This window comes from Martes martes (genome assembly GCF_963455335.1).
Source record: "Martes martes genome assembly, chromosome: 9".
Taxonomy (NCBI): Eukaryota; Metazoa; Chordata; class Mammalia; order Carnivora; family Mustelidae; genus Martes; species Martes martes.
In genome coordinates, this window is record NC_137896.1 from 15230651 (window position 1) to 15255205 (window position 24555).

Sequence of the window (24555 nt, forward strand, 5' to 3'; positions counted from 1 at the left end):
AAGCAATCCTCCCGAAGGCAGTAACAACTAGGTCACTTTATCTAATGGCTGACCCCGTATCAGGTAAGAGGTGGAATATTTCGTTAAAACGGTGTGTTTGCAGAAAAGTGGCAACCGTAAAGGATTTTTTTCCTCACCATCTTCAAATGCGGTGGCAGGACGCATTTGCTGCATCAGGTACAGGCGTGCTGGCCCAGTGCCGTGTGAGGAGAGGGCATTGGGGAAAACAGAGGTGTTTCAGAAAACAAACCAGAGAGCGTGGGCTCATAACATGGGAAATACCTCCCACGGCTTGTAAACAAAAGCATTTGGTGATCCTTGTGACTCTGCTGCACTGGTCAGAGCCAGTAGTCCGTTTTCCCAGATGTGGAAATGGACTGAGTTTAGGGCCGCAGCTTCCTCAGGAAGGCTGAGCTGAAGAGCTGGCGTGTCGCAGTGTAAGGACTTACCTGCCACATCATCAGAGGTCAGTGGTAAGTGTATGGACGTCCTGCACGAGACCTTCCCAGCTGACCCACCACCAACACGGCGCCTAGCTTGTGTCTCCTATTGGGGAGACCACACGCTCCTGTAGAGAAACCAGCAGGGAGCAGGTAGAGGAACGGCTAAGCATGCATGGGACCAGAGTGGATCAAGCCATACCTAGTTATCCCTCAAGGAGTCTGGTTTCCTTGTAAGTGTTTCCAGAATAAAATGTTCTCAGAGGTTAAGAACCTCTGCTTTATATTTTATAAGAAGCCAGGAAACAATCTAATTTTTAGACTGTTCCCCTATAAAAAAAAAAATTCTTCCCTTCTTTCTTTCTGTGTTGTCGGAGGGTGAATGACAGTAAAAAGCAAACAGCCTGGTTCTAACCATCAGGAGAAGTCAGGCTATAGTCTGACTACTTGGCTTTAGAGCCCAGCTCCACATATGACCTTGGGCGAGCTGCTAAACTTCTCCAGATCTCATTTCCCCCGCAGGGGGCAGTAATGAGGTTATCTACGTGAAGCACCTAACATAATGGATGCCTAGCCCTTAAAGGCCCTTGGGAGTTGTTAGCTGTGTGAAGGATTCAAGGCCAGTCTAGAAGGGACAGCTGGGCCTTAAGAACTGAAAAATGCACCTATCGTCCCTACCACTGTGTAGACTGGTTGTCGTTCTTCGTCTACGCTGTCATCTTCTAATGGTGTGTCGTCCTCAGAGGCGGCCAGCCCAGACCGCAGGTGCACGGTGTTGCCGCAGGGCCTCTCCCTGCCTGACCTGGAGTGACGCTCTACCCGGGCCTTCATGTATCGTGAATAATAAAACTTCAGAACCTTGATCCAAACTGTCATTGTCACAAAAGGACTCCACACATAACCTTACAGGGATTTTTATTAAGACCCAGTCATGCATACTAAAATTACATGTTTTCACCACTTTTGACGTAGAAAATGCACTAGAAAAATAAACTTTTGGTCAAACACTGAAGTAGATGAATCCACCACCACGTGTCCGTATACTCAGAGCTAAACGGAGTTTCAGTCTGAAGCGAGGAATGTGACCAGTGGCTGAAATGGTGCCCCAGTCTGGTGAGAAAGTGAGCCCGACTCCCCCACCCCCGTCAGAGTGGGATCAGAGGCTTCTGGCCCCTGAGCGGCTTCAGGCATTTCCCCACCCCCGTACCAGGTTACCATGTGATGTGCCAAGAGGTGGAGGCACAGCCACAATCCCCGACAGCGGCTGACCTGCCCAACTAAGTGTGCCGCCTGGTGAGGCCTAAGGAGAAGCCACAAAATGGCCAACTGTTCATCGCTAGCATCTCCATCCACGAGTCACACGGGGCCTTCCTGTGGCACAAACTCTGTTAAGGAATCTCTGACTGATGATTCCTGTCACTTGGCATTTCGAGCAAACCGATTCTGAGTCGGGAAAGCAGAAAGGAATTTACTTTAGATGTATGAAGTGAATAGGCCCCCAGTACTGACAGACATCACCAGATGGACTTCCCTCCCGAAGAGCTGAGATGCTTCTGTTTGGTGTCTCCACAGAGCCCCAGAACAGCCACACTTGCACCGTGACCTCTGCTAACGCTTCACTGCCTCGAAAGAAAAAGCTTCAAAGGTCAACCTTAAAAGCTAAAAACTTTACAATGAAGTATTATAATAATGCCACAGCTTTTGCCTGCCCAAGTGGAAAAGTAATTCCATGACTGATCTGAGAATCCGGTGGCATTTAAAGAAACTGCCCACTGGGAGAATTCAGAACGGCTCAGTGTCTCATAGGAATTTGGGGAAAATACCTCTTATTGTCTTCTCAAGTCCGGCAAAAATGTATCTTACAAGCTGAAGTGTTTGTAAACCTCTAGAGACAAGTGGGTCCTTGTGAAAGCGAGATGAAGCTAAAGCCACTTCTGCCCAAAGCAAGTAAGCTCGGGAGAGGAAGCCAGGGTTGCACAGCTGTTTCTGTACATTTCTTCCAGCCTGTCCCCGTGAAGGTAGAACAGGATTCCAGGAAGAGGCACAATTTCCCAGATTCTGTACAAGAGAAGAGGGAGAAAGCCCCCATATTACCTAAGCTTACAGATTCATTTGGGAGCAATTCATTCAGACCTACATCGCCTATAAAATAACCCAGACTGGAGGGGGACGGGGGGGGGGGGGGAAGAAGCCTCTAAAAGGTAGAGTACAATGTCCTTGTGGCAGTAAAGCCAAATGATGCCTAAAACAGACGGTTCGGAGCTCAGAGTGGGGATCCCTTTAGCATGTGATTCAGGGGTGGTCAGTGGCTCATTCAAGGCCACACAGCAGTGTAAAGCCAGAACTCGGGTCTCCTGGTCGACTCCTTTCCCTTTCCTGTTCCACAGTACCACAAATTTAGGGAAACGTTACTTTCCAGGTGTTCATGAAATGGGCCAGACCTTCTCCCTGAAGGAAAACACTCCCGGTTCTCCCGATGCTCGCTTGTTTGCCCCCACTGGTGTACCCCCGCTCCCAAGCCAGGCTCACCACGTGCTCGAGTGATCATCCCACCACCCTGCTTGGGCGGCTCTACACAGACGCCTGTGAAGCCGCACAGAAACCGCCTTGATATTCACCCAGGGAGCTCCTGCGTTCACAGCCTGGTCCAGTCCTCCTGAGGTGTCCAAACTATTTGATCTCCCTCTGGAACCAAAACCAAGCCCAGCAGCTGCAGAAGGCAAACAGATCATGGCTCTGTCTCCTTTCAGAAGCTGAATGAAACCGCTCCCTGGGCCACCTGGAAGGGATTAGGAAACGCAACGTCCCGGTCTTGGAGATCCTTGCCTAGGTGAGTTTACACACACTCAAGCTTTTCAAGTCAAGGGACACGGGCCACATGGGCCAGGAACGCAGTGCAGCGTGTAAACGGGAAACTTGGTGGAGCTGACCAGTCCCTCTCCCTCTGTCTCGCTTGGGGGTGGTGGGGAATCTCTCTTTCCTCTCTGAGGTCTGAGAACACCTCTAACCACTTCCCACATCCAAGCAGTTGGATTCTGAACCTTCTGCTTGAGACATCCTGCTCGTGCTGTCAAGATCTTTTCAGCAGAGCCGGTCTCGCTGTTCCTGGCAGATGGAACTGGGGGCTGCCAGGGGCCTGCATGCTGGCACTTCCAGCTCGGCGTGGCCCCTAGAGGACCCAGGGTTGGTACCCACAGGGCAGAGCATTGCCTGGACTTGGCACTGATGAGGTGAGTCATTTCCACCTTCTCCAGGCATTTTAAGCAGCGTGTGAAGATGACGAGCTTATTCTCAGTAGACGGGCCTTTGCCTTCGAGAGCGCTGCCCTCCTCCTCACAGATGGTCCCCTCGCCTGCTGGTTTCAGAAATGCACGAATTTTTAAGGAATGACTATGAAAGGAAATAGGTCAAAAGCCACCAGAAGAAACACCTAGTTCGATGGTTGGGCTAAGGCTGAAGTTCTGACAGGAAGGGTCTGAGGTACTGAAACGCAGAACTAACATTTGGTCTCGCTCGCTAGACGAGTCTGTCCACCCGTACCAGAGAAAGAGAAATGCAAGTGTGTCTGGGAGGGCGGGGGCCCCAGAAGTGATCTGGCGATAGCACCCGCTTGCATTCGTTTCCAGAGACCAAATCTAAGAATCCCAAGTAATTAGCCATTCCGTGCTGCCAGGTTTCCAGTGTATGGCCAGAGCCTCAGGGATAGAAGGAATTCACACAAACCTTGGTCATCTCACCTGCCCTTTTCCAGTTCAACCCTCCCTACGAAAAGAAGTTGGTTATCGCCAGGTCCCAAGAATATACATACACTTTCCTTAAAGGCAGGGCCAGATGGTGACATATGCCTCTTGGAGAGGCCCAGGTGTACCACAAAAAAGCAGGATCCAACCACTTGCCTCTTTGAGAGCCATTTGAGAGCCATCTAGGCAGAAAACAAATGTCTAGCATTCAGTTACTAAACCAAATCCCAGAACGTCAGCCAAGGCCCTAGGCATCATTTCATCCAGCTTCATTCTACAGATGAGAAGGGTGAGGCCCACAGAGGTCCAGGTCTTGTCTATAGGCACACTTCTGAGGCTGGAGCCCTGGTCTCTTCATTCTTGGGCCAGAATTCTTTCAGCTCCTCGGGCCTGGCGTCTAGCGTTTTAGGTTAAGTAGAATCACATCCCTCTAGGATCCTGTATGATTGTACTGAGAACCAGGGCTAAGGCTTTGTGGGTTTGGGAAAACTTCCGTTTCTATTGCAAGAGTCAGTCAATGAATCCCAGAGGTTCTCTGACGCCTCTGGCTCCCAAATTTGATCAGGAGATGCTGCTTATGTCCTGATGCTCCCATGAGTCGATTAAGGTGCTTTCCAAACCCAGTGTGGCAGCTGGGGCCGGGGCCTCCAACTAGAAACTTCCTGGTGAGCAACACAAGTCTGTAGTTAGGGTTCAGGTGAAAGACACAAACTCCCAAAGTCGTCTGTGTGACCACCTTGTAGGCAGAGCCAGGTTCTTTCACAGGAGTGTGCTGACCGGCCAGTCAGGTGGTTTTCTCCCGGAATGGGGAACCAAAGTGATTTGATCCTGATTTCTCTTGTTCCAAGATCTCCAAGAACCAGATACAGCTTCCAGGTTAGCGGCTGCAAACTGGGATTCCAAACGTTTGGGAATCACTGGCGACATCTTCTATGTCTTCCATGGATTAATTCAAGTCACCAAAGGCTTACCCCGTGGCTCACCCTCAGACTCTACAGGCTTTAATTTAATTACAAGGAGCGAGACAGACTCCACGGTACCTCAAATTCTCCTTGTGCCTCTCCAAAGAAAAAGGAAAGGATTTCAAGAGGGTGGCACTCACAGGGGACTGGCTAATAGCAGGAGTAGAGCTGGGACTTCACGGCCCGCAGGGAATCATCACACTGCGCGTCCGAGGTCAGCCCCTCAGGCGGGAGGGCCTGGCCCAGGATGCTGTCGCACACAGAGACCGGCTGGCAGAACTCCCTCACGAAGTCCTCCTCTGAGGCCAGCAGGACTGCATTCCAGGCGCTGATGTCCAGCTCTCCGGCCGTGCCCCCATACTCCTTGGGGAGAATGCTTCTGGGAAGGCTTGTGTGGAGAGAGTTCAGGTCAGACCCGTGGAGGAAAAACTAAAGGGGAAATGGAAACACATGTGTCCTCAGGTTAGTCAGTCACCTGCGGGCCAGGTAGGTGCTCAAGCATCTGTTGAACGATTAAAGGAACAGCTGATGGCAACTGGACCCTTCCAGTTCCTCAAAAAGCTTGAGGATCCATAATTCCCTTCCATATATGCCATGCTCTGTTGGCTGCTCCTTCAAAATGTTTCCAGGATCCAGGCCACGCTGTGGCCCGCCTCGTGGAACCCTGCCACCCCCACCTCTCCCCTGGATTCCCACGACGACCTGTGCCTGCTCTCCCTACTCGAAGCCTGCTCTGCAGCCTCCGCTCTTCTTGGCGCTGGTCAGATCATGCCAGTCCTTTCTGTGGGGCCTGCCAGTGCTCCCACCTCACATGAGAGGCTGAAGCCCGCACGCTGGCCTACAGGGAGGGCCTGTGACAGTCTGACCCCTGTGGCTCTTCTGCTGCCCCTCCATCCCCTCTCCCTTCCCTCTGCTGCTGCTCCCAAGCCCGATGTGCTCCCGCCTCAGGACAGCGTCGCTGCTGGTCCTCCGAGATCTGTCAGCACCCTCCCTCACCTCTGCCGAGTCTTTGCTCAAAGGCCAGCTTCTCACTGATGCCATCCCTAACCCCCCTACTGAATGCTACAACCCCGTGCCCCTGTTCGGTACTGGCCCCTTTCTCTGCTTCATTTTTCTCCACGGCACTTATCACATCTTAATTCTAGATAATATACATCCGCTGGCCATGTCTCTCTCTCTCTCTCTCTAGCACGTAAGCTCCCCCGGAGGCAGAGATTTTAGTCTGTATTATTCATTCTAGAACATACTTGTACACTATAGTAGTTGATCGATAGATATTTTTGAATGAATGAATGAACATATGAAGGACGAAATGAACAAGATTATGGACCACAAATAAGGTCATTTCATAGATATAAAAGGCCTGTTCCAAAGGCTGCTTTGGCTTTAAAAGCAGGTTCCAAACAGGATCTCCAGGTACTGAGATAGGTTCAAACCCAGGCAGGGATGCCACTAAATTATTCTCAAATCTGACTGTGTATCAGAATCACCTAAGAAGATTTTAAAAGCACAGACTCCTGGGCTCCACCCCTGAACTGGAGTTAAAATCTTCAGGGAAAGGGCCTAGAATCTGGATTTTACTTTATTTTTGTAAAGATTTTCTTTTTAAGTAATCTCTACACCCAACATGGGGCTTGAACTTCAACCCTGAGATTAAGAGTGGCACGTTCCACCAACTGAGCCAGCCAGATGCCTCCTGTCTATATTTTATTTTATTTTTTATTTTTTTAAGATTTTATTCATTTATTTGACAGACAGAGATCACAAGGAGGCAGAGAGGCAGCCAGAGAGAGGAGGAAGCAGGGTCCCCACTGAGCAGAGAACCCGATGGGGGGCTTGATCCCGGGGCCCTGGGATCATGACCTGAGCCGAAGGCAGAGGCTTTAACCCACTGAGCCACCCAGGTGCCCCCTCAACCCCGGCTCTATTTTAAAGACCTTCCCTTGTAACCTTGAGACTCTCTCTGTTTATCCTTTGGAAAAAAAAAAAAGTACAAAATTTAAAACCCAGTCTTTGGAGGGACCACAATGTTCCTAGGCCTCAGGAAGAAGAGGAAAAAAACCAGACATCACATGCATTCACAGTACTAGCAGAGGGTGAGAAGTGGCTCTTTTAGGTCAGAGAGGAAGACCATCTTTCAATGTGCCATCTATCCTTTCTTAAATAACAGGTAAGCTAAAACTCATCTATCTCATAAACCATGAATTATTCCACAAACTTGATACAGCAAGACAACAAATTTGGTAAACAGAAGGGCTTAAAATAGCATTTTTAAACCCCAAGGAGCTGTAGTAAAACATCACCATAACTTTTTAACTACCTGCCCAACACTACCCTTCTCCCTGTCCTCTCACGCAAGAAATACAATGTTGGTTCACAGTGCCCAGGTCAGGATATTCAATAACGAGTCTAAATGACTACGCAACATTTAATTCTCAGGAGAGCTGCCCACTCTGCTCTCTCCTCTGTCAAATATTATATCCTATTAATTTTATCTTCTTTTCACAGAAAGGATTGCTCATTTATTTTATCTGTAACTCCGTACTTTCCAAATTAATCATCCCATGGCAAAAATAATAAACTAAGAGAAGTTTATTGATGTCACAAATAAGGGAGCCAAAAAAAAAAAAAAAAAGATCAGGTCAATAGAATCATCACTTACTCTGTTTGCTATTTTCTCCTTCAGAAATGGTTTTATGATGGCAAAAATGCCTTTAAATATTCGAGGTTCATTCACTACATGGACTGCCTTTATCCGAATGGGAAAGCCATCCTGTGGGGGAAGGGAAGGAGATGTTAGAACATGTGGGGCATCCACAGACAGTCCACAGCCTGCCTCCCTCCTTTAAATCTTCTTTAGGCCCCCAAATCAGTCTGATTGGTCTGAGTGTCATGGCCTCCTCAAAGCCAGCTTAAGTGGGGGCTAACCAGGAAGATAAGCCTCAGAGAGACGGTCTGTCTTAGGGCCTAGTCTTAGGCCAACAAATGGAGGGCTGCTCCCCTGGTGGCAAACAGAACAAAACAAAAAACAAAATAGGACAAAAAACAGAGTCTGTGTAGCTGGATCTGGCAAACATCAGACCTTCAGGATTGGTGTTACCAAAGGGTATTTCTTAGGATGGTACTAGGTGTGATGCAAAAAAAGGTTCCATGGTAGGTAGATAAGTTTGAGAATAGCACACTATGTAGTCACACGGGTTTCCTGAGCTGCAGGACTGTCGTGTGCAAATGTGTCCTCACGAAAGGGACATGCTAAACCACATTTCCCAAACTTATTTAACCCTGGAACTTTCTCCCCCCAGATCACCTTAGGAGACTAGAAAACACTGATCCAAACTCCTTATCCTGATACTTGAATCTACGGGGCATGAAAAGAACAGAAGCTAAGGGAAGCCAGAGTATTGGCTCCACATTTCTGATAATGACCAAATGGGATGCTGATGTTTAAATAATCAGCCTGGCACCTAGTAGGGGCTCACATGCAGTGTGGGATTCACAGAGGAAACTGTTTTATTGCTGGTGCCCCACAGCTCACGAGAGACAGCACCCATGGGCCGGTCAGAGGGAACAAAGAGCCAAACTGTTAGAGCCGTTAAGACTCAGGCCAGGCTACCCCCGCGAGGGCTGTGTCCCTATCCATCAAAAAGAAAAGTAATTCGTGCTCGCTTCAGCAGCACATGTACTGAAAAGAAAAAGTAATTTTTGCCTTGTCTATCTCAGAGGAGTCCCTGTAGGACTGAATGAGTTATAATAATTGTAGGAGCACTTTGTGAACCATTGAACATTGTGCAGCTAGGGGAGGAACTTTCTGGTTCCCCATACTTTTTTTCGTGGGCAGTAAAGCAAGGTTTATTGAGCAATAGCAAAGTAATAGCACAAAGCTCCCGAAGAGGAAGGGGACCTGGGAGGGTTGCCCTGCACTTAAGTTCTAAAATACAAGCTGCCTGGGGGGCTGAGTTGGTTGAGCATCCAACTCTTTTTTTTTTTTTTCAAAGATTTTATTTATTTGACAGAGAGAGAGAGATCACAAGTAGGCAGAGAGGCAGGCAGAGAGAGAGAGAGAAGGAAGCAGGCTCCCTGCTGAGCAGAGAGCCCGATGCGATGCAGGGCTCGATCCCAGGACCCCGAGACCATGACCTGAGCAGAAAGCAGAGGCTTTAACCCACTGAGCAACCCAGGCACCCCAGCATCCAACTCTTGATGTCAGCTCAGATCGTGATCTCAGCGTCATGAGACTGAGCCCCGCCTCAGGCTCTGCACTGGTGGTGGAGTCTGCAAAGATTCTCTCTCACCCTCTGTCCCTGCCCCCATACACAGGTGCGTGGGCGCATACTCTCTCTCTCAAAATAAAAACAAAAAAACACACATAACACACAAGATGTTAAAGCATCTGTCCAAAACAGTCCAACAGGCTCCCTGTCCCCAGGTCCCAGAGGGCAGGGCAGGGTCTAGCACATCAGACAGAAACACAATTTCCCAGTTTCATTTGTTAGAATTGCTCCTCTGTCCTCCAAAGAAGGGAAAAGAAAGAGAAGGAGGGAGAAAGAAAAAACATACCTAAAGTCTTTCTCTGGCTGTTTGGGCTCTTAAAGCTGATCTTGCCCAGACTAAAGGGACCTCAGAAACTACTGAAGAATCTGACGAGAGTGAGCGGTAAACAGGACATTTACATTTCTTCCCATAATGTTTTTGACTCTTTCAGACTGTAGAAGAAGTGGGGTTTGTGTATTATGTGGGCCCAGCGGTGAACAGACAGGGCTCCCTGGGAAAAAGCCCAAACCACCACGGAATAGGTACACGACAAACGAGGGCCATACCTGAAGGATGCCAATGACTTTTTTGGCTATAAAAGGGCCAAAGTGAGATGCTTTCGATAAGCTCACTCCTTTGTAGTCTGCAAGAATCACGATTCCATTCACTTGGGTTTCTTCAGACTGAATGAGTTTTTCTAACGTCAAATATATGGCTCGGATGTTTTCAGTAATTGGGTAGTTGCTCGGTATCCATCTGTCTGAGGTCGTAAGAAATGGACGGAATGTTACAGAGATGAATACGAACAAGTCATCACAGGCCAAGATTTATCTCCTTGCTAGAACTCTTGTTTAAAAATGGAAAGAAAGATACTCTACCGGCGTGACTCTATTCAGGTTAGTAAATGGGACACCTTAGCAGCAGCTGATGTTAATTCCAAAGGCAGCAGCACATTCTGAAATGGAAATGCAACTGAGTGCCTGAAGTCAGACACACCCAGGGGTTTGAATCTTACCAGCTGCGTGAGTTCCTTCCTCACTCTCAGCCTGCGTCTCCCAAAGTAGGATGGGATCGTAATACTAACCTTAATGGTCATCTGTGCTGTCTGCCAACAGAGGTGTGCCCAGATTTTCATAACATTGCCCTGAGCCACTTCTTCCCATGCTAGCCCTGCGGTTTGGGTACCAGTGACCTGCCTCCTGGCGGCAGAGGTGGACATGGTCAATGCGGGTGTTACATCCTCCCGGCCACAGTGCGTGACCCCAGCCTGATCAAACAGCCAAAGGGGACTCAACTCTGCGACCGTGGAAGATGCTCCCTTAGTATTCCCTGTATATTTAAGGAATCATTCCTTTCTCTGGGAAGAAACGACAACTTTTGACTGTTAAACCGCTGTTCTCAAGAAAATCACACCAGCACCTGTGTGTCCTTTCCTTAGGAAGATGAAACTCCATATAACTGCCGCCACCACGGGGATATGTAATATGTGCAAAATTCCTATGAACAAAGTCTTTGTCGGAAAGCTGTGCCAGCTTGCTGTTGGATGTTGCTGCCAACTACACCTGCTTCTGCATAACCGGAGGTCATCCTTCTCAAGAACGTATGTCTCCAAAGAGGCAAAGCTAATACCCAGTTGAGAACAAAACCTCCTCAGTGTGCCTCCCCCTAAAGAGTTGCATTGGTGGGAAGGGTCTAGCTCTGCTCCAGACACACGTAGGGGAAATTCATCTCACAAGCAAAGGGTTGAAATCACATAAGCGCAAGTGTTGAAACCACATAAGCCAAGAGGTGAAACCAGTGTGCTAATCTGTTTTGTAATATCCTTATGAGTTGAGTACAGAGGAGTAGTGGGAAAAACCTGCTGACTGGTTCCTAGGTCTGCTGGTGCCCTAAAATCTCCACTGCGCTGCTTATTTTAAAATAAACCACCCTAATTTTGGAAAGGTAAAAACAGCAGGTTAAGCAGCTAACACTGTGCCTGGCACACAGCAAAGGCTCAAGAGGATGGTTTGGTTTCCAAAAAGGGCTTGGTAAACGACTGAAGTGATGTGGCTTTAAGACAGAGGACAGCGCAGGGAGGTCTCCACTCCCCGTGAGGCGTCCCTTCAAGAGGACTAGGTACGAGTGAGCGGAAGAGGGCTCCCAGCAGGTATGTTCTCCTGCTCCTGGCTTTGGTTGGGAGAACACTGCAATCTTACTTTCAGATTTTGTCTCTGCTCCAGTCTGACAGAGAATGTTAAAGCTGTGGGGGTGGGGATCAGTGGACAATGCTCCTTCACTCCCGAGTTGACAGCACATTTGGTCCCCCTAATTAAAACTACTGCCAGAAGATGTCCTGATTACCATCAGTAAGGACTGAGACCGAAAAGTGAATCTAGAGTGAATCAATAGCTTAACAAAGTAGAGGAAAGGAGGGGAAAGTGGAAGAGGCAAGCGGCAGATGGACAGACACCCTTCCAGTCACCCGCCCAGCCCCCACTGATGCCTGCCTCACCTACTCACAAAGGAGGGACAGGCAGGCCTGTTTGTACCCTATGATCAGGGCTGCTTTCTCAGCCCACTACATTCTCCATGCTAGAAATTGGGAATTTCCACGGAGGAACTTAACTGGGTGGCCCAGGAAGCCTGGGCACTAAGGGGTAGGAGACCTCGCCAGGGGCATGGAGGCAGCAAAAGCCAGTCTACAGAAGAAGAGCCAAGAAGATACGCACGGCACAGCAGAAATGTGTGGCCCAGAGGGGTACACGGATGGACAGAGGCAGAGACAGGGAGAATGGCTAGCTTAGTTCCGGATCGGGGAACGAACTGGATTCTGGTTCTGGGACCCGGGGCCCTGGGAAAGCAGCTATGCTTTTGGCTTGCTGGTTCTGCGGGAGGCTCATGTTTCATCAGACTAACTCCTTCCTTTCTTCCTAAGCCGGGTTGAGTAGCTTTTTGTCATCTGTCATCAAAAGAGCTTTGAGCAAACCGGGGAGAAGGCAAAAAGACGAGGCATGGGAGAGAGGGTGCGGGGCACAAGCATCCCACACAGAGCAGGGCACGCGGGCCCCTGCCCACCATCTCGGGGAGTACCTGGGCGCATGCACAGGATGTGGCAGCCCCGGGGGTCGGTGTGGGGCAGCACGGTGAGGAATCCCGAAGCGAGGACATCCTTTAAGGCCGAGGGCTTCAGGTTGTTGAAGACCTCGGGCCAGCTTCTCCTGCAGCTGTGGTAACTGACCAGGAGCTGCAGGGCTCGGTCGTAATCGAACTTGCGGGCCCGGAGGAAGCGCAGCAGGAAGGCATCATCCAGGGAGGTGCTCAGGTTCGGGCACTCCTTCCGCACCATGTCACGGAGGGCCTGCACGTCTCGAAGTCTCCATTCCGGCTTCTCCTGCAGCTCCTCCCTGGCTTTGGTGACCAGGTCCTCCGTCAGCGAGCACACGTAGCCGGGAGGCTCGGCCGGCGGCGGCAGCTCATTTTCCGAGAGCGAGGCCGCAGAGGGGCTGGTTCGCAGAGAGTCACTTTCTTCTGACATTAGCTACCAGGATCCCTGCCAAAACACAAACCCTGAGCCAAGTGAACAAAGCCCGGAGCCACTCACTTCAGGGCAGCCCCATGTGGGGCGGGGGAGGGGGGGCACTTTGGTCAGAGTGGGGGTGCTCAGCTGGAATGAAGTGGCTCAGAACCCTGTGCCCAGGTCCCACCCCAGACCGAACAGAGGGAGGATCCCCACCAAGGCCCCCGGGCAGCTGCAGCGGGACACACACACTCGCCACCCAACGCCATGGCCTTGCTTCCAGATGTACGGATGGTTGCTCGACCTACGCGTAATTTGAGAAATGTGAACTAAAACAACTCTCAAAGTCAGATTGGCAAGAATGCAAAATGGGCGCTGAGATGCTTGCTGTGGGTCAGAGAACAGACTAGCCTAGCCTAGTCAGAGGGCAGTTTGTTGATCTCTATCAAAATTTAAAACCACACACCCTTTGGCTCAGCATCCTGCTTCGGGGACATATACTTGCGTATGTGTGTGCAAAATACACACAAGAAGGATCACTGCAAGTACTGATTATAAGGGGACAAGATGGGAAATACTTTAACTGCAAACCAGCTGGAGACTGGTTAAATAATATCATCCCAAGAATGGGATACTATCACTCATGGAAAGGAATCAGGCAGGTTTTTATGAACTGACACATTAAGGAAAAGAAAACAAGTTGCAGAACAGTGTGCATAAGATCATCTCATATTTTTAAAATATATATCTATATGTTGAATGCACCTAAAATTTCTTTAAGGAAATACAAAAAAAAAAAACCTGTTCCCAGTGGGTTCCTCTAGGGAAGAGTACTGGACCACAGGACACGTAAGGAGGGAGAGAGACTTTTTCCTGTACTGTTTGACTTTTTTTGACCGCACACATATGTCTTATCATGATGGCTGTGAAACTGGGCTGACTGGCTCTCCCTGGAGCATAACTGAGGGATGGCTCCAGCTGCTGTCCCCCTGGATCCTTCGTCCAGCAGATGCCACTTTCCAGAGACTGTTCCCAGTGACTGAGTGAAATATGGGCCTCCTCTAACTTTGCCTTGAGGTTCAGCCTGAACCTTCTGTGGAACTGCCCGGCGGTCCATGACTCCCTGTCCAAACCTCCTTCCCAGGGGGCTGGACTTCTGTCATTGTCTGAAGGCTCTCCCTGCAACTTCTGCAGCTCCCCTCCCTTTTCTGCTTCACAGGTGCTTCCTCCAATTGATTTCTTGCATGCCTGATCTCACCCTGATCCTGGTGTCTGCTTCTTGGGATATCTGAACACATTTGTTGAATAAAAAACAAAAACAAAACAGCTGCTTTAGATATCCCAGGAATAAGGTAGCAGCAGCTGTCCAGTTCTAAAGCCCAAGCTCCTGTCCACAGACACCACTGGTCCCGGACTCCAAGCTCAAGGAGAACAGAGCCCATCTCAGGAGCCTCTGCATATAGCTAGTGCACAGGTCCCACCCCCTAAATCTTAGGAATGCCCACTCCATTCCTTGCATTCTAACCTCCAGCCCCACCCAGCTGCCTTCATTTCCTCCCAAAGCTGTGTTTTCTTGTCTTGCTCACATCCTCTTTCCTCTGGCTGGCTGCTTCTTCCTCCGGTTCCTCACCTGACCAATACTGATTCATCCTAAAGTCCCAATTAGATGTCATTTCAAGCATTCAACAAATACTGAGTACTTACCATGTACCAGGCCCTCTTCCTGGCACCAAGGACACATCAGTGAACAACAAAAAAAAATTGTGCCTTTGTTGAACTTAGATTCTAGTGGGAGAAACAGACCATAAGCAAGCTAAACTGTATAATCTAACAGATGAAAGTGCTATGGGGAGAAATAAAGCATGAGGAGGGTTAGAGGTACTTGGGAATAGGGATTACACTTTTAAATAGGATGGTTATGGATGATTTGTTCATGCAAATGACATTTGAGGAAAGATGAAGGAGATGAGGGAGCAAGCCAGTCGGACATCTGGGAGGAGAACAAGGGCAAAGCCGGAGGCAGGAACACACCTGTTTTTTTTCAAAGAACAGAGAGGAGGCCACTATGGCTACAGCCTAATGAACAAGGTGGAGAATATTAGCTGATGAATTTACAGAGGTCTGGGGGCCCCACGGGTATAGGGTTTTGAGGGCAAGTAAGAACTCTGACTTTTACGGAGTTTGGTGGGACCCATCTGAGTAGAGTAACATGATCTGATTTCTATTTTAAAGGATTGCTCGGCTGTCTTGCAAATGGATTGTAAAGGGACAAGGACAGAAGTAAAGAGACCATTCAGAAGCTACTGCAGTATCCTAGGTAAGAGATGATGGTACCTGAAGCAGGAAGCCTTCTCCACCCTCCAGGCCAGGGTAGGAGCTTCCCCACCAGGAGGTCTTTGGCATAGCACTCTCCTTCTGCTGTAATTGTCTACAGGCAATTTGTGGGCTACATCTATATCTGTCTTGTTCATCACCCTAAACCCATCATCTAACAAAGTGTCAGACACATAGTCTGCACTCCATGAATATTTGCTGAGTGAAATATATTTCATTCTGAATAAGTATTTGCTTGGCGGAGGAATGCTAAGTGAGGAATGAAGCAACCATCCCGGTTCACAGGACCCACCCTGGGCTGCTTCCATGGGAGTCACCAACAGATGCCTGTAATCCCAATGCAGTGCTTACCTGGGAGACAGACTGTAGTGTCCAGTACAGTGTGCTGACACACTGTACAGTGTCCACTGTCGTGTCCACTAGGCCTAGTGTCTAGAGGCCTAGCCTGGCACATGACGGTGCTCTGCGAATATTAGCGGACGACGGGAGGTTAAGTGATGTGCCCGGAGGGTACACACCTAGTGAGGCACAGCGAGGATGTGTCTAGCCCCACTCTGGGCTCTACCCTCCACCTGGAGATTCCTGTTTAATCTCCAGGGCCTCGGTCCTATCAGGCTCAGAGCAGGACTCAGTCTCGAGAATGAAATGATGGGTGGGCGTATGGATGCGTGCAAACACCATTTGTTACGGTGAAGCCTGGAATCTTCCTCACCTGCAGCCCATCATGCTGTGAGCATCGCCTTCCTCCCCATCCCAACCAGAGGCCTGAAGGCCATCGCTCCTGGAGCCCCAGAGACCCCATGTCCCGTTGACAACCTTCTGAGGCCCCCCACTTCCGGCTGTCACCCCTTCCCCAGGTGTCCCCATTTCCTGGGGTCTCTCTCCTTGTGTCCCTTAACTTCCGGTTATCCCTCCCCCTCAGGGGTCCCTCTCCCCGACCCCCATGACACACGGAAGGACCCGCGGGCACTCACCGGCCGGGCTACCGGGCGGAGCGCGGGTATATCGGCTGCGGGAGCCTCGTCCGGCAACGCGCACAGACCCGACCCGCACTCCCTGCCCGGCCTGCCCGGCCCCTCGCGCCGGAAGTGACGTCCGTGGGGCGTGGGAAGGCGAGGCGCCGCCCGTGAGTGCGCATGTGCAATATTTCGCCGCAGTGCCGGCCCTCTGTCCCCACCTAGCGGCCAAATCTGCGCGCTGGAGGAGTCAGGCCTGCGGAGAGGCTAGTCGGGAGGGTCAGGGGGAGCGCGAGCCGCTTTGGGTAGTACAGATGGGGAAAATGAAGCCCAGAGAGAGAAGGAAAGAAGCTGCGGTTTCCGAGAACATACTACTATGTACCTGGTGTTTTACATCCGCTGTCTTATTAAATCCTCGTATTTATGGAATCCCCCTATTTCACGGAAGGGAAATTGGCAGTCAATGAAGTGTAAGGGGCTTCCGACCTCGACCTTGGGGGATTAGCATTCCAGGATTCTTCCCACAGCAGCTGCCATCAGGACTGGCTGCTGCAAAAGGGGAGATGCCAATCCAGCGGACATCTGTCTGTCTGTAGCGCAGTGACTGCAGGCCTCAGTTTCCTCATATGTTACATGATTCTTGCTTTGAAATCCCCATTGAATAATTACTTGTGTCCTTCTTTGGGACTCATAAAGTCTCCTTCAGAAAGTGGTAGCTTGGAAAAGTGTTCCTGCCCCACCCCCAGTTCATTAAAACCCAGCGCCATCAGCCGGACACCCGCCCCAACATACATTTCATGCAACTATGGCTTTGAGAACAAGCTCCTGGGTCGCTCTTTCAAGCAGAGTAAAGACTTGAAACCATTTCTAGAGAGAAATTCTGTGGCCTGGTAGGACTGAGAGCCCGAAGGCGTATCTAAGAGATGACCTTAAACAATCCTTTCCTTTCCTGACCCCAGAGGCAAGAGGAGCTCTGGGAGGTGGGAACTGACCCATGAGGGCCATAAGAAGATGGCAATTTTGGCCAGATCCCAGACTGTTGAGGAAAGTAGCGGAGCCCAGGAGTCCTAAATTTTGACTCCTGCTCTGGCGTCACCACTTCTAGGATAAAACAGAGTACTCAGTTAAATTTTAATTTCAGATAAACAACAATTTCTTTTAAAGTGTAAGTATGTCTCATGCAACCTTTGGGATATACTTATACTAAAAAATATATTATCTATCAGAAATTCAAGTTTAACTGGACATCCTGCGTTTTGTTTGTTTGGGGTTTTATCCCCAAAATCCATATATTAGTTCCCTATCAGTGCTGTAACAAATTGCTACAAATGTGAAACAACACAAATTTATTCTTTTACAGTTCTGTGAGTCAGAAGTCTAAAATTAAGGTCATTTCTCAAGTCACTCCAGCCTCTTACTTCTGTTGGAACATTTACTACTGCTCTGAACCTCAAGTTCCTCTTTTAAATTTTTAAAAAATTTTTCTTGTGGTGAGAGCACTTAACATGAGATCTACCCTCTTAACAATTTTTTAAGTGTGCAATACATTATCGTTGATATAGATACAATGTGTCCTGCCTCCCTCTTATAAGGACTCTTGTGATTACACCGGACCCACCCAGATAATCTAGGATTATCTCCCATCTCAAGATCCTTAACTGAATCACATCTTCAAAGTTCCTTTTATCATACAGGATAAGATAATAACAGGCGCCCGAGATCAGAACAAGGATATCTTTGCGGTGCCATTATTCAGCCTACCACAGTCTGGCAACGCTATGTCCAACTGTGTGACCACAGCTAAGTCACTCAAATTTCTAAAGCCTCTAGTTCCTTACGGGCAAAAAAGCTAATTAAATAACCTCATAGGGGGGAAAACCTTGCTCTTTGCCAGGCAAACAGAAAACAGAAAGTGTTTTTACAAATGGCAGCTCTCCTGGCCAAGGGCAAGGGATGATCCTCTCCAAAACATGGCGTCCTAGTCATTGGAAGAAACTCCTCTCCTCCACCCAGACCAGGACCCATTTGTGGAATGTCCAGGTTGCAATCCCAGATACTGCCAGCAGGTGGAGAAGAACCTAGGACTAGAACCTGTCTCAAGGGCAGGGGAGGGTTGGTTGGGAGGCCATTCAGAGATGCCCCAAAAGTCCCTGCCCCATCCTCAACTGAGGGCCATTATTTTTGGTTACATATCACGACACCAGGTTATTTTAGGATTAGAAGATTCGCAGATAATTGCTTTTTGAGAGATTATATACACCAGGTACTAGGTACTGTGCTAAATTGTTTGTATGATTTCAATGACTACAACCTTGTGAACTGGATGGGGAAACTGAAACCCAGAAAGGGAAAGTCACTTGCCTAGGGGCTCAGTAGAGTCAATGAAAGAACTGGGTTTGAGCCCACGTCTGTATGACAGCACAGCCCCAAATTTTACTTGGCCTTAGAGGCTGCTTTTCCTCTTTGTTCTCACGGGTTGGGAAGCAGGCTCAGAGAAGGAGAAGAAATTGTCCTTGGTCACATGATGACTCCAAGACTGAGCTGGGATTCGAACTTGTCTTTTACTTTTCTGAACTCAGAAGTAACTCACTTGGAACTACTCCTCGAAAGCTCCATTCCCTTGTGGGTAAAATGGGAGTATGTGTCCCACTGTCTAGGGAGTCCTTAGAAGGAGTCAGTAGAATGGCACGTGCAGAGTCTCGTACATTGGATCATGACATGTCTGCTAACTCCTGATGACTGCCCTGATGGAGAGCAGAAAAGTGACTGGAGGGAGGGCAGCTTGTCCTGCATCTTGGTTTGGAGGGCTCCACACACCCTGCCCTCCCAAGTTCACCCAGTCTCTGAAGAAAGAAGTCTGGCCATTGGATATGTGCTAGAGGAGGCCAGAAATGCCTGACCTACCACTGTTCTCTATCTTTTTTTTTTTTTTAAGATTTGTATTTATTAATTTGAGACAGAGAGGGAAAGAGACAGAGCATGAGTTGTGGGAGGGGCAGAGGGCGAGGGATAAGCAGACTCCCTGCTCAGCAAAGAGCCCAACATGGGGCTCAGTCCCAGGACCCTGAGATCATGACCTGAGCCGAAGGCAGGCGCCCAACTGACTGAGCACCCCCAGGTGCCCCTCTATCTCTTTTTCAAAGCATGCGATTCTGACTTCAGACGATCTGCTAGAACCGGTTTTAGTATTGATTCTAAGGTAAGGGTTATTTAGGATAGCACCATGATATAGGACATAGTTTCTCATCCACAACATTATTGACCTTTGGGGCTGTGCAAGTCTTTTTTGAGGGTAGCACCCCACACTTACAGTGGTGAGAAGCAAAAATGCCTTCGGACATTGCCAAATATGCGCTAGGGAACAAAATTTCCCCAGCTAAGAACCACTGGTATAGAAAAAGAAAGCTGGCTTCTGGTCAGACAGACACGAGTCAGCTGGGGAACCTCGGAACAATTACTTACCTTGGTTTCTTCACCCACAAATGCTCTATTAACAGCTACCACTGATTCATCACCTTTTCTTTTCTTTCTTTCATTTTTTTTGGGGGGGGGGCGGGCAGTGCTATGAACTCTTTGCCTGAATAATCACATTTAATTTTCAATAACAGAATCCTGGAGGGACACTGGCTGGTGGAAGCAGGAAGGAAGAAGTAAGAGTAAGGGAGACAGGGAGAAAGTAGTCTGTATTAAAGATCTTCTGTGTACCATGCTGGATGGCAGGTGCGCTCACATACATTTACCCCCTGTCATTCGCTGTGTGATTTTGAGAAACTGACCGCGGGGCTCAGTTTTCCTCATCTGTAAAATGATAGCAGCTGGCGAGTTCTGGTAAGATGATGGCAATGATACCCAACCCAGATTTAAATCCTCCCAAGTTCCCACGTAAAAACAGAAACAACATTCCATACCCATATTTGCAGCAGAGCTAGGTGACAAGGTATTTTCAGGAACTCCAGGAACAAAGGAATGAGGATAAATCAGCAACAGCTAGGAGGCTGAGCGCCACTAGGGCCTCTGGGAGGAGGTACAACAGGGAAGCAGCAAGGTATCTAACAGACCTAAGAATTTGAGTCCCCAAATTGCAACATCTATTCGCGGGAAAGCACGACCCGGCCACTTGAAAACAGCAGCCAGAATTGGGAAGGGTTTTGCCAACTCCAACTGGGGAAGGGCAAGGGGTCTGCCATGAGCTCTAAGGGCTGACAGAGTTCAATGCCTGTGAATCCCAGAAAAGACCACCAAACCTTCCTTCTAGGACAGGCCCCGTGCTGAGAAACTCCTGGGAAGGAGATTGCAATGGAGCAGGATAGGGAAAGCAGAAATCAAGGAAATAACTGAGCTAGATGAACGTGGGGGAGGAAAACAGAGCCAGAAACTCAGAGGTAAAGCCAGATTTTTGTTAACAATATGCAGAAACAACAGAAGGGGGAGCTCTGTGAAAATACAAAAGTTTTCTTAACCAAGCCTCCTCTTAAATGTTCAGAAAAACTAATTTCACGTAAAAATGAGCCATGGAAGGGCGCCTGGGTGGCTCAGTGCTTCTGTCCTGGGATCGCCGCCCCCCCCCACAATCGGGCTCTCTGCTCAGCGGGGAGCCTGCTTCCTCCTCTCTCTCTGCCTGCCTCTCTGCCTACTTGTGATGTCTGTCAAATAAATAAACAAAAAATCTTAAAAAAAAAAAAAAAGAGCAATGGAGGAGCATCTGGATGGCTCAGTCGTTAGGCGTCTGCCTTCAGCTCAGGTCCCGATCCCAGGGTGGTGGGATCGAGCCCCGCATGGGGCTCCCTACTCCACTGGAAGCCTGCTTCTCCCTCTCCCACTCCCTCTGCTTGGGTTCCCTTTCTCACTGTGTCTCTCTCTGTCAAATAAATAAATAAAATCTTTTTTAAAAAATGAGCAATGGGAAAGTACTGAAGTCAAATCCTGGGAAAACAAGGTGGCTTAAAGAAGGAGGAGGAGGAGGAAGAGGAGGAAGAGGAGAGAGAGACAGAGAGTGGGAGAAAAAAGGAGGAGCAGAATAACGGCCCTACAGACAAGGAAAGCCAACCGGAAAGACATTTATTTAAAAAAAAAAAAGAGAGAGAGAGTAAAGCAAGATAATAACATGAACAAAATGATGTAAGAAAAAAGAGAACAACATAAATCAGAACTACAGAAATTCAGAAACCAGGTGCCAACTCATGAAAGAACCAGAGATAAAGGAAAAATTATTTTTAAGATGAAAAGTGAACTAAACGAAATATAAGAGCAAATGAAAAAATATAATCAACAGATAGTTGAGCTACACAGAAAGTGAAAGGGGGACCATTTTAAAAAATTAAAGTAAAATGAGGACATAAGAGAATTTGAGGGAAAAGGACAAATACTGGAGTTTGGAAATGAAAATCTAACTTAGGAATAAGAGGAGTCGCTGAAGGGACAAATATGACAAAGAAACAGCAAAAACCAAAAACAAAGCAAGGAATACATCATCGACCCAGAACAACCAATACCAAGGCACACGTTTATAAAATTACTGGTTTTTAAAGAGAAAGAAAAAATTCTTTAGGTGCCCCGGGCATGCAGGCAAAAAAGAAATAAAATGATATTCTCATCAGAATCTTCAACAGCGATACTTTTTTAAAAAAAGATTTTATTTATTTATTTGACAGACAGAGATCACAAGTAGGCAGAGAGGCAGGCAGAGAGAGAGGAAGGGAGGCAGGCTTCCTGCTGAGCAGAGAGCCCGATGCGGGGCTCGATCCCAGAACCCTGAGATCAGGACCTGAGCTGAAGGCAGAGGCTTTAACCCACTGAGCCACCCAGGCACCCTGAACCTTTCAAATTTTGCATCTCCTGATATATATGTGGGAGGTTTACATATACATACTCTATAATCTATATTAATAAATATATAAAATCTATGTCTATATTTGTATAAAATACATAATTCTGTTACTAAAAAGGTCTAGAAATAATGGCTAATCTAGTAGCAGTGAGCATACATAACACTCATCTTATAGCCTTAGGATGCCTTTTTCTACTTAAGAAAATAGAGGGACCCTTTGGAGAAATTGCTGATTCTAGAGTTGTGGCAGGCAATATAAAAGATGAGCCTGGGATATCTTGTCATACCAGTTAACAAGGAAGCCACCGAGGCTATCAGGTGGACTTGGAAACCAGCCTAATGTTGGTACAACTTCAGCTGCAGTGAAGATTGTAATTGCAATCGAGTTAAATGCATCAAAAATTTCAATAAGCTCATGGTGATCTTCGGCAAAAATCACTAACTGATCACTTTCTGAAGATGGTATAGAAACAAATTACATTCTTTAAAATTATGTAAATAAAACAGAAAAATCAAGTATTTGTTCCACTTTTCTTATATGAACTGTACTACTTGGGCGAGCAAGTAATAGATGAAGAAAAACATCTTTTTATAAAATTATTACAAATGATACAGGAAAACAAAATGATACAATATTGCGGTTTTGCACCCTGCCATGAATTAGTGTACGTAGCCATCGACCACAATAGCAGCTAATATCAAAGAACAGCAAACTCTAGCCATGTATGTGCTTCTTGATTAAAGAAGACAGAAGCACCTATAATTATGCCAAAGGGATGGAAACTGACTGACTCAGCTGCTAATACACAGGAAATGCAGAGGGCAAGGGCCATGTTGAATTGGACTGTGAAGATGTAGTAGACAAAAATCCAGACTTTGAGAAAGGCTATGGGTCCAACAGCATAACAGATAGACTACAAGGAAAAGAAAGAGATACGGGGGGAATCTATGAGTTAAAACACAGATTAAGTTTTTTTTTTTTTTTAATGGGCAAAATGGAACTATAATGTCTAGGGATACACACTCAAATGATTAGCAAGGAAATAATTACTATAGAAGTCAGGCTAGGAATTACTTTTGGGGGGAGGGGCTATGATTGAGATGAGGTACATGGAGGGGCTCCAGGGGTCACTGGCAAAGTTTTGTTTCTTGACCTGGGTGGTGGTTACTGGGATGTTTGCCCCTCAAGTAATCACTACCCTACAAATTTAATTTGTATGATTTTCCACATCTGTCATTTATTTTATAATATAAAGTTTTTTTAAATATTTTTTTTTAGGGGCGCCTGGTTGGCTCAGTGGGTTGAGCCTCTGCCTTCGGCTCAGGTCATGATCCCAGAGTCCTGGGATCGAGCCCCACATCGGGCTCTCTGCTCAGTAGGGAGCCTGCTTCCTCCTCTCTCTCTGCTTGCCGCTCTGCCTATTTGTGATCTCTCTATCAAATAAATATAATCCTTAAAAAAAAAAGAAAAAAATATATATTTTTAAATTTGACAGAGAGAGAGAGAGAGACAGCAAGAGAGGGAACACAAGCAGGGGGAGTGGGAGAGGGAGAAGCAGACTCCCAGCAGAGCAGGGAGCCCGTTGTGGGGCTCGATCCCAGGACCCTCGGATCATGACCTGAGCCGAAGGGAGACACTTAATGACTGAGCCACCCAGGCACCCCCATAATATAAAGTTTTTAAAAGATGAAAACAGAACTACCTACTTCACAGTATATGTGTGTGTGTATGTACACATGTTTGAACATCTGGCTTCTGGCACATAGTAGGTACTCAATAAATACGTTTCCCTTTTCCCGTTAATCCTATCGAATAGCCTTGCCTGTGTGATTTTAGCACCATTGCTAACATTACTAACTTGTGGGATTAATCAAAAACAGGTAGTACTCATTAAGTGACTGTTATGTGCCGGGCACCGTTCCCAGTACATCTAATCTAGGCATCCTCACGATTCTATTATTATTATTCCCATTTTACAGAGAAGAAAACTGAGAATGAGAGAGGTCACCTGTGGTCACACAGAAGGTGGTAAAGCAGCCTGGTTTTGAACCCAAGCAGTACGCCTCTATAGTCCCTACTCACACGCACAACATATAACTCACTGGTTTTCATTTGGTGTCCAGTGAGTGTTTGCAGGCATAATGTCCTCCTACCGAGTGCCTGCCGATGTGTGTGCCATCTCCTGGGACTCACTACCTGAATCTCAGAACAGCCCTGGTGGGTGAAGGTGCTGGCTAGTTTGCATTTGATGGATGGGAAAACCAGACTCAGGGAGGCAAAGGAATTTGCCCAAAATGAATGGCGGTTGGGGGTGGGGTATGGTAATTGTGGATGGGGAAGGTTCACACTCTTTGGCCCTTGGGATTCTAAAGAACAAAATGTTCCATACTCTTAAACAGATGCTCATCTGGTGGATCTGACCCAGTCTGAGGTCACGGGTTGCCCAACCAGCCGTCCAGAGCCTGACTTGGCTTGAGAAGTGTCCAGACGAGGGCTGGGAGAAGTCAAGGGCTTGGCAAGCGCCAGACATGCCTGACCCCAACCA

General features: G+C 47.9%; 1 protein-coding gene across 8 annotated transcripts in view; it reads right to left on the reverse strand.

The window, feature by feature from the left end:
- Window positions 1-1338: 1338 nt before the first annotated feature.
- The window catches only part of TTPAL (alpha tocopherol transfer protein like), a 37387-nt gene continuing 14170 nt past the window's right edge, over window positions 1339-24555 (reverse strand). For 5 of the 8 annotated variants that reach the window (XM_080813264.1, XM_080813266.1, XM_080813269.1 and 2 more), the window contains 4 exons: window positions 12466-12925; window positions 9960-10153; window positions 7805-7915; window positions 1339-5571 (listed from right to left, as the gene is read on the reverse strand). In XM_080813264.1, coding sequence (XP_080669390.1) covers window positions 5293-5571; window positions 7805-7915; window positions 9960-10153; window positions 12466-12910 — 1029 coding nt within the window. In that variant the 5' untranslated portion in view covers window positions 12911-12925 and the 3' untranslated portion in view covers window positions 1339-5292. Of the gene's footprint in view, window positions 5572-6268; window positions 7916-9959; window positions 10154-12465; window positions 12926-15577; window positions 16299-24555 lie in introns of those variants that run through there. The other 3 variants (XM_080813267.1, XM_080813265.1, XM_080813271.1) reach the window with 3 other exon arrangements.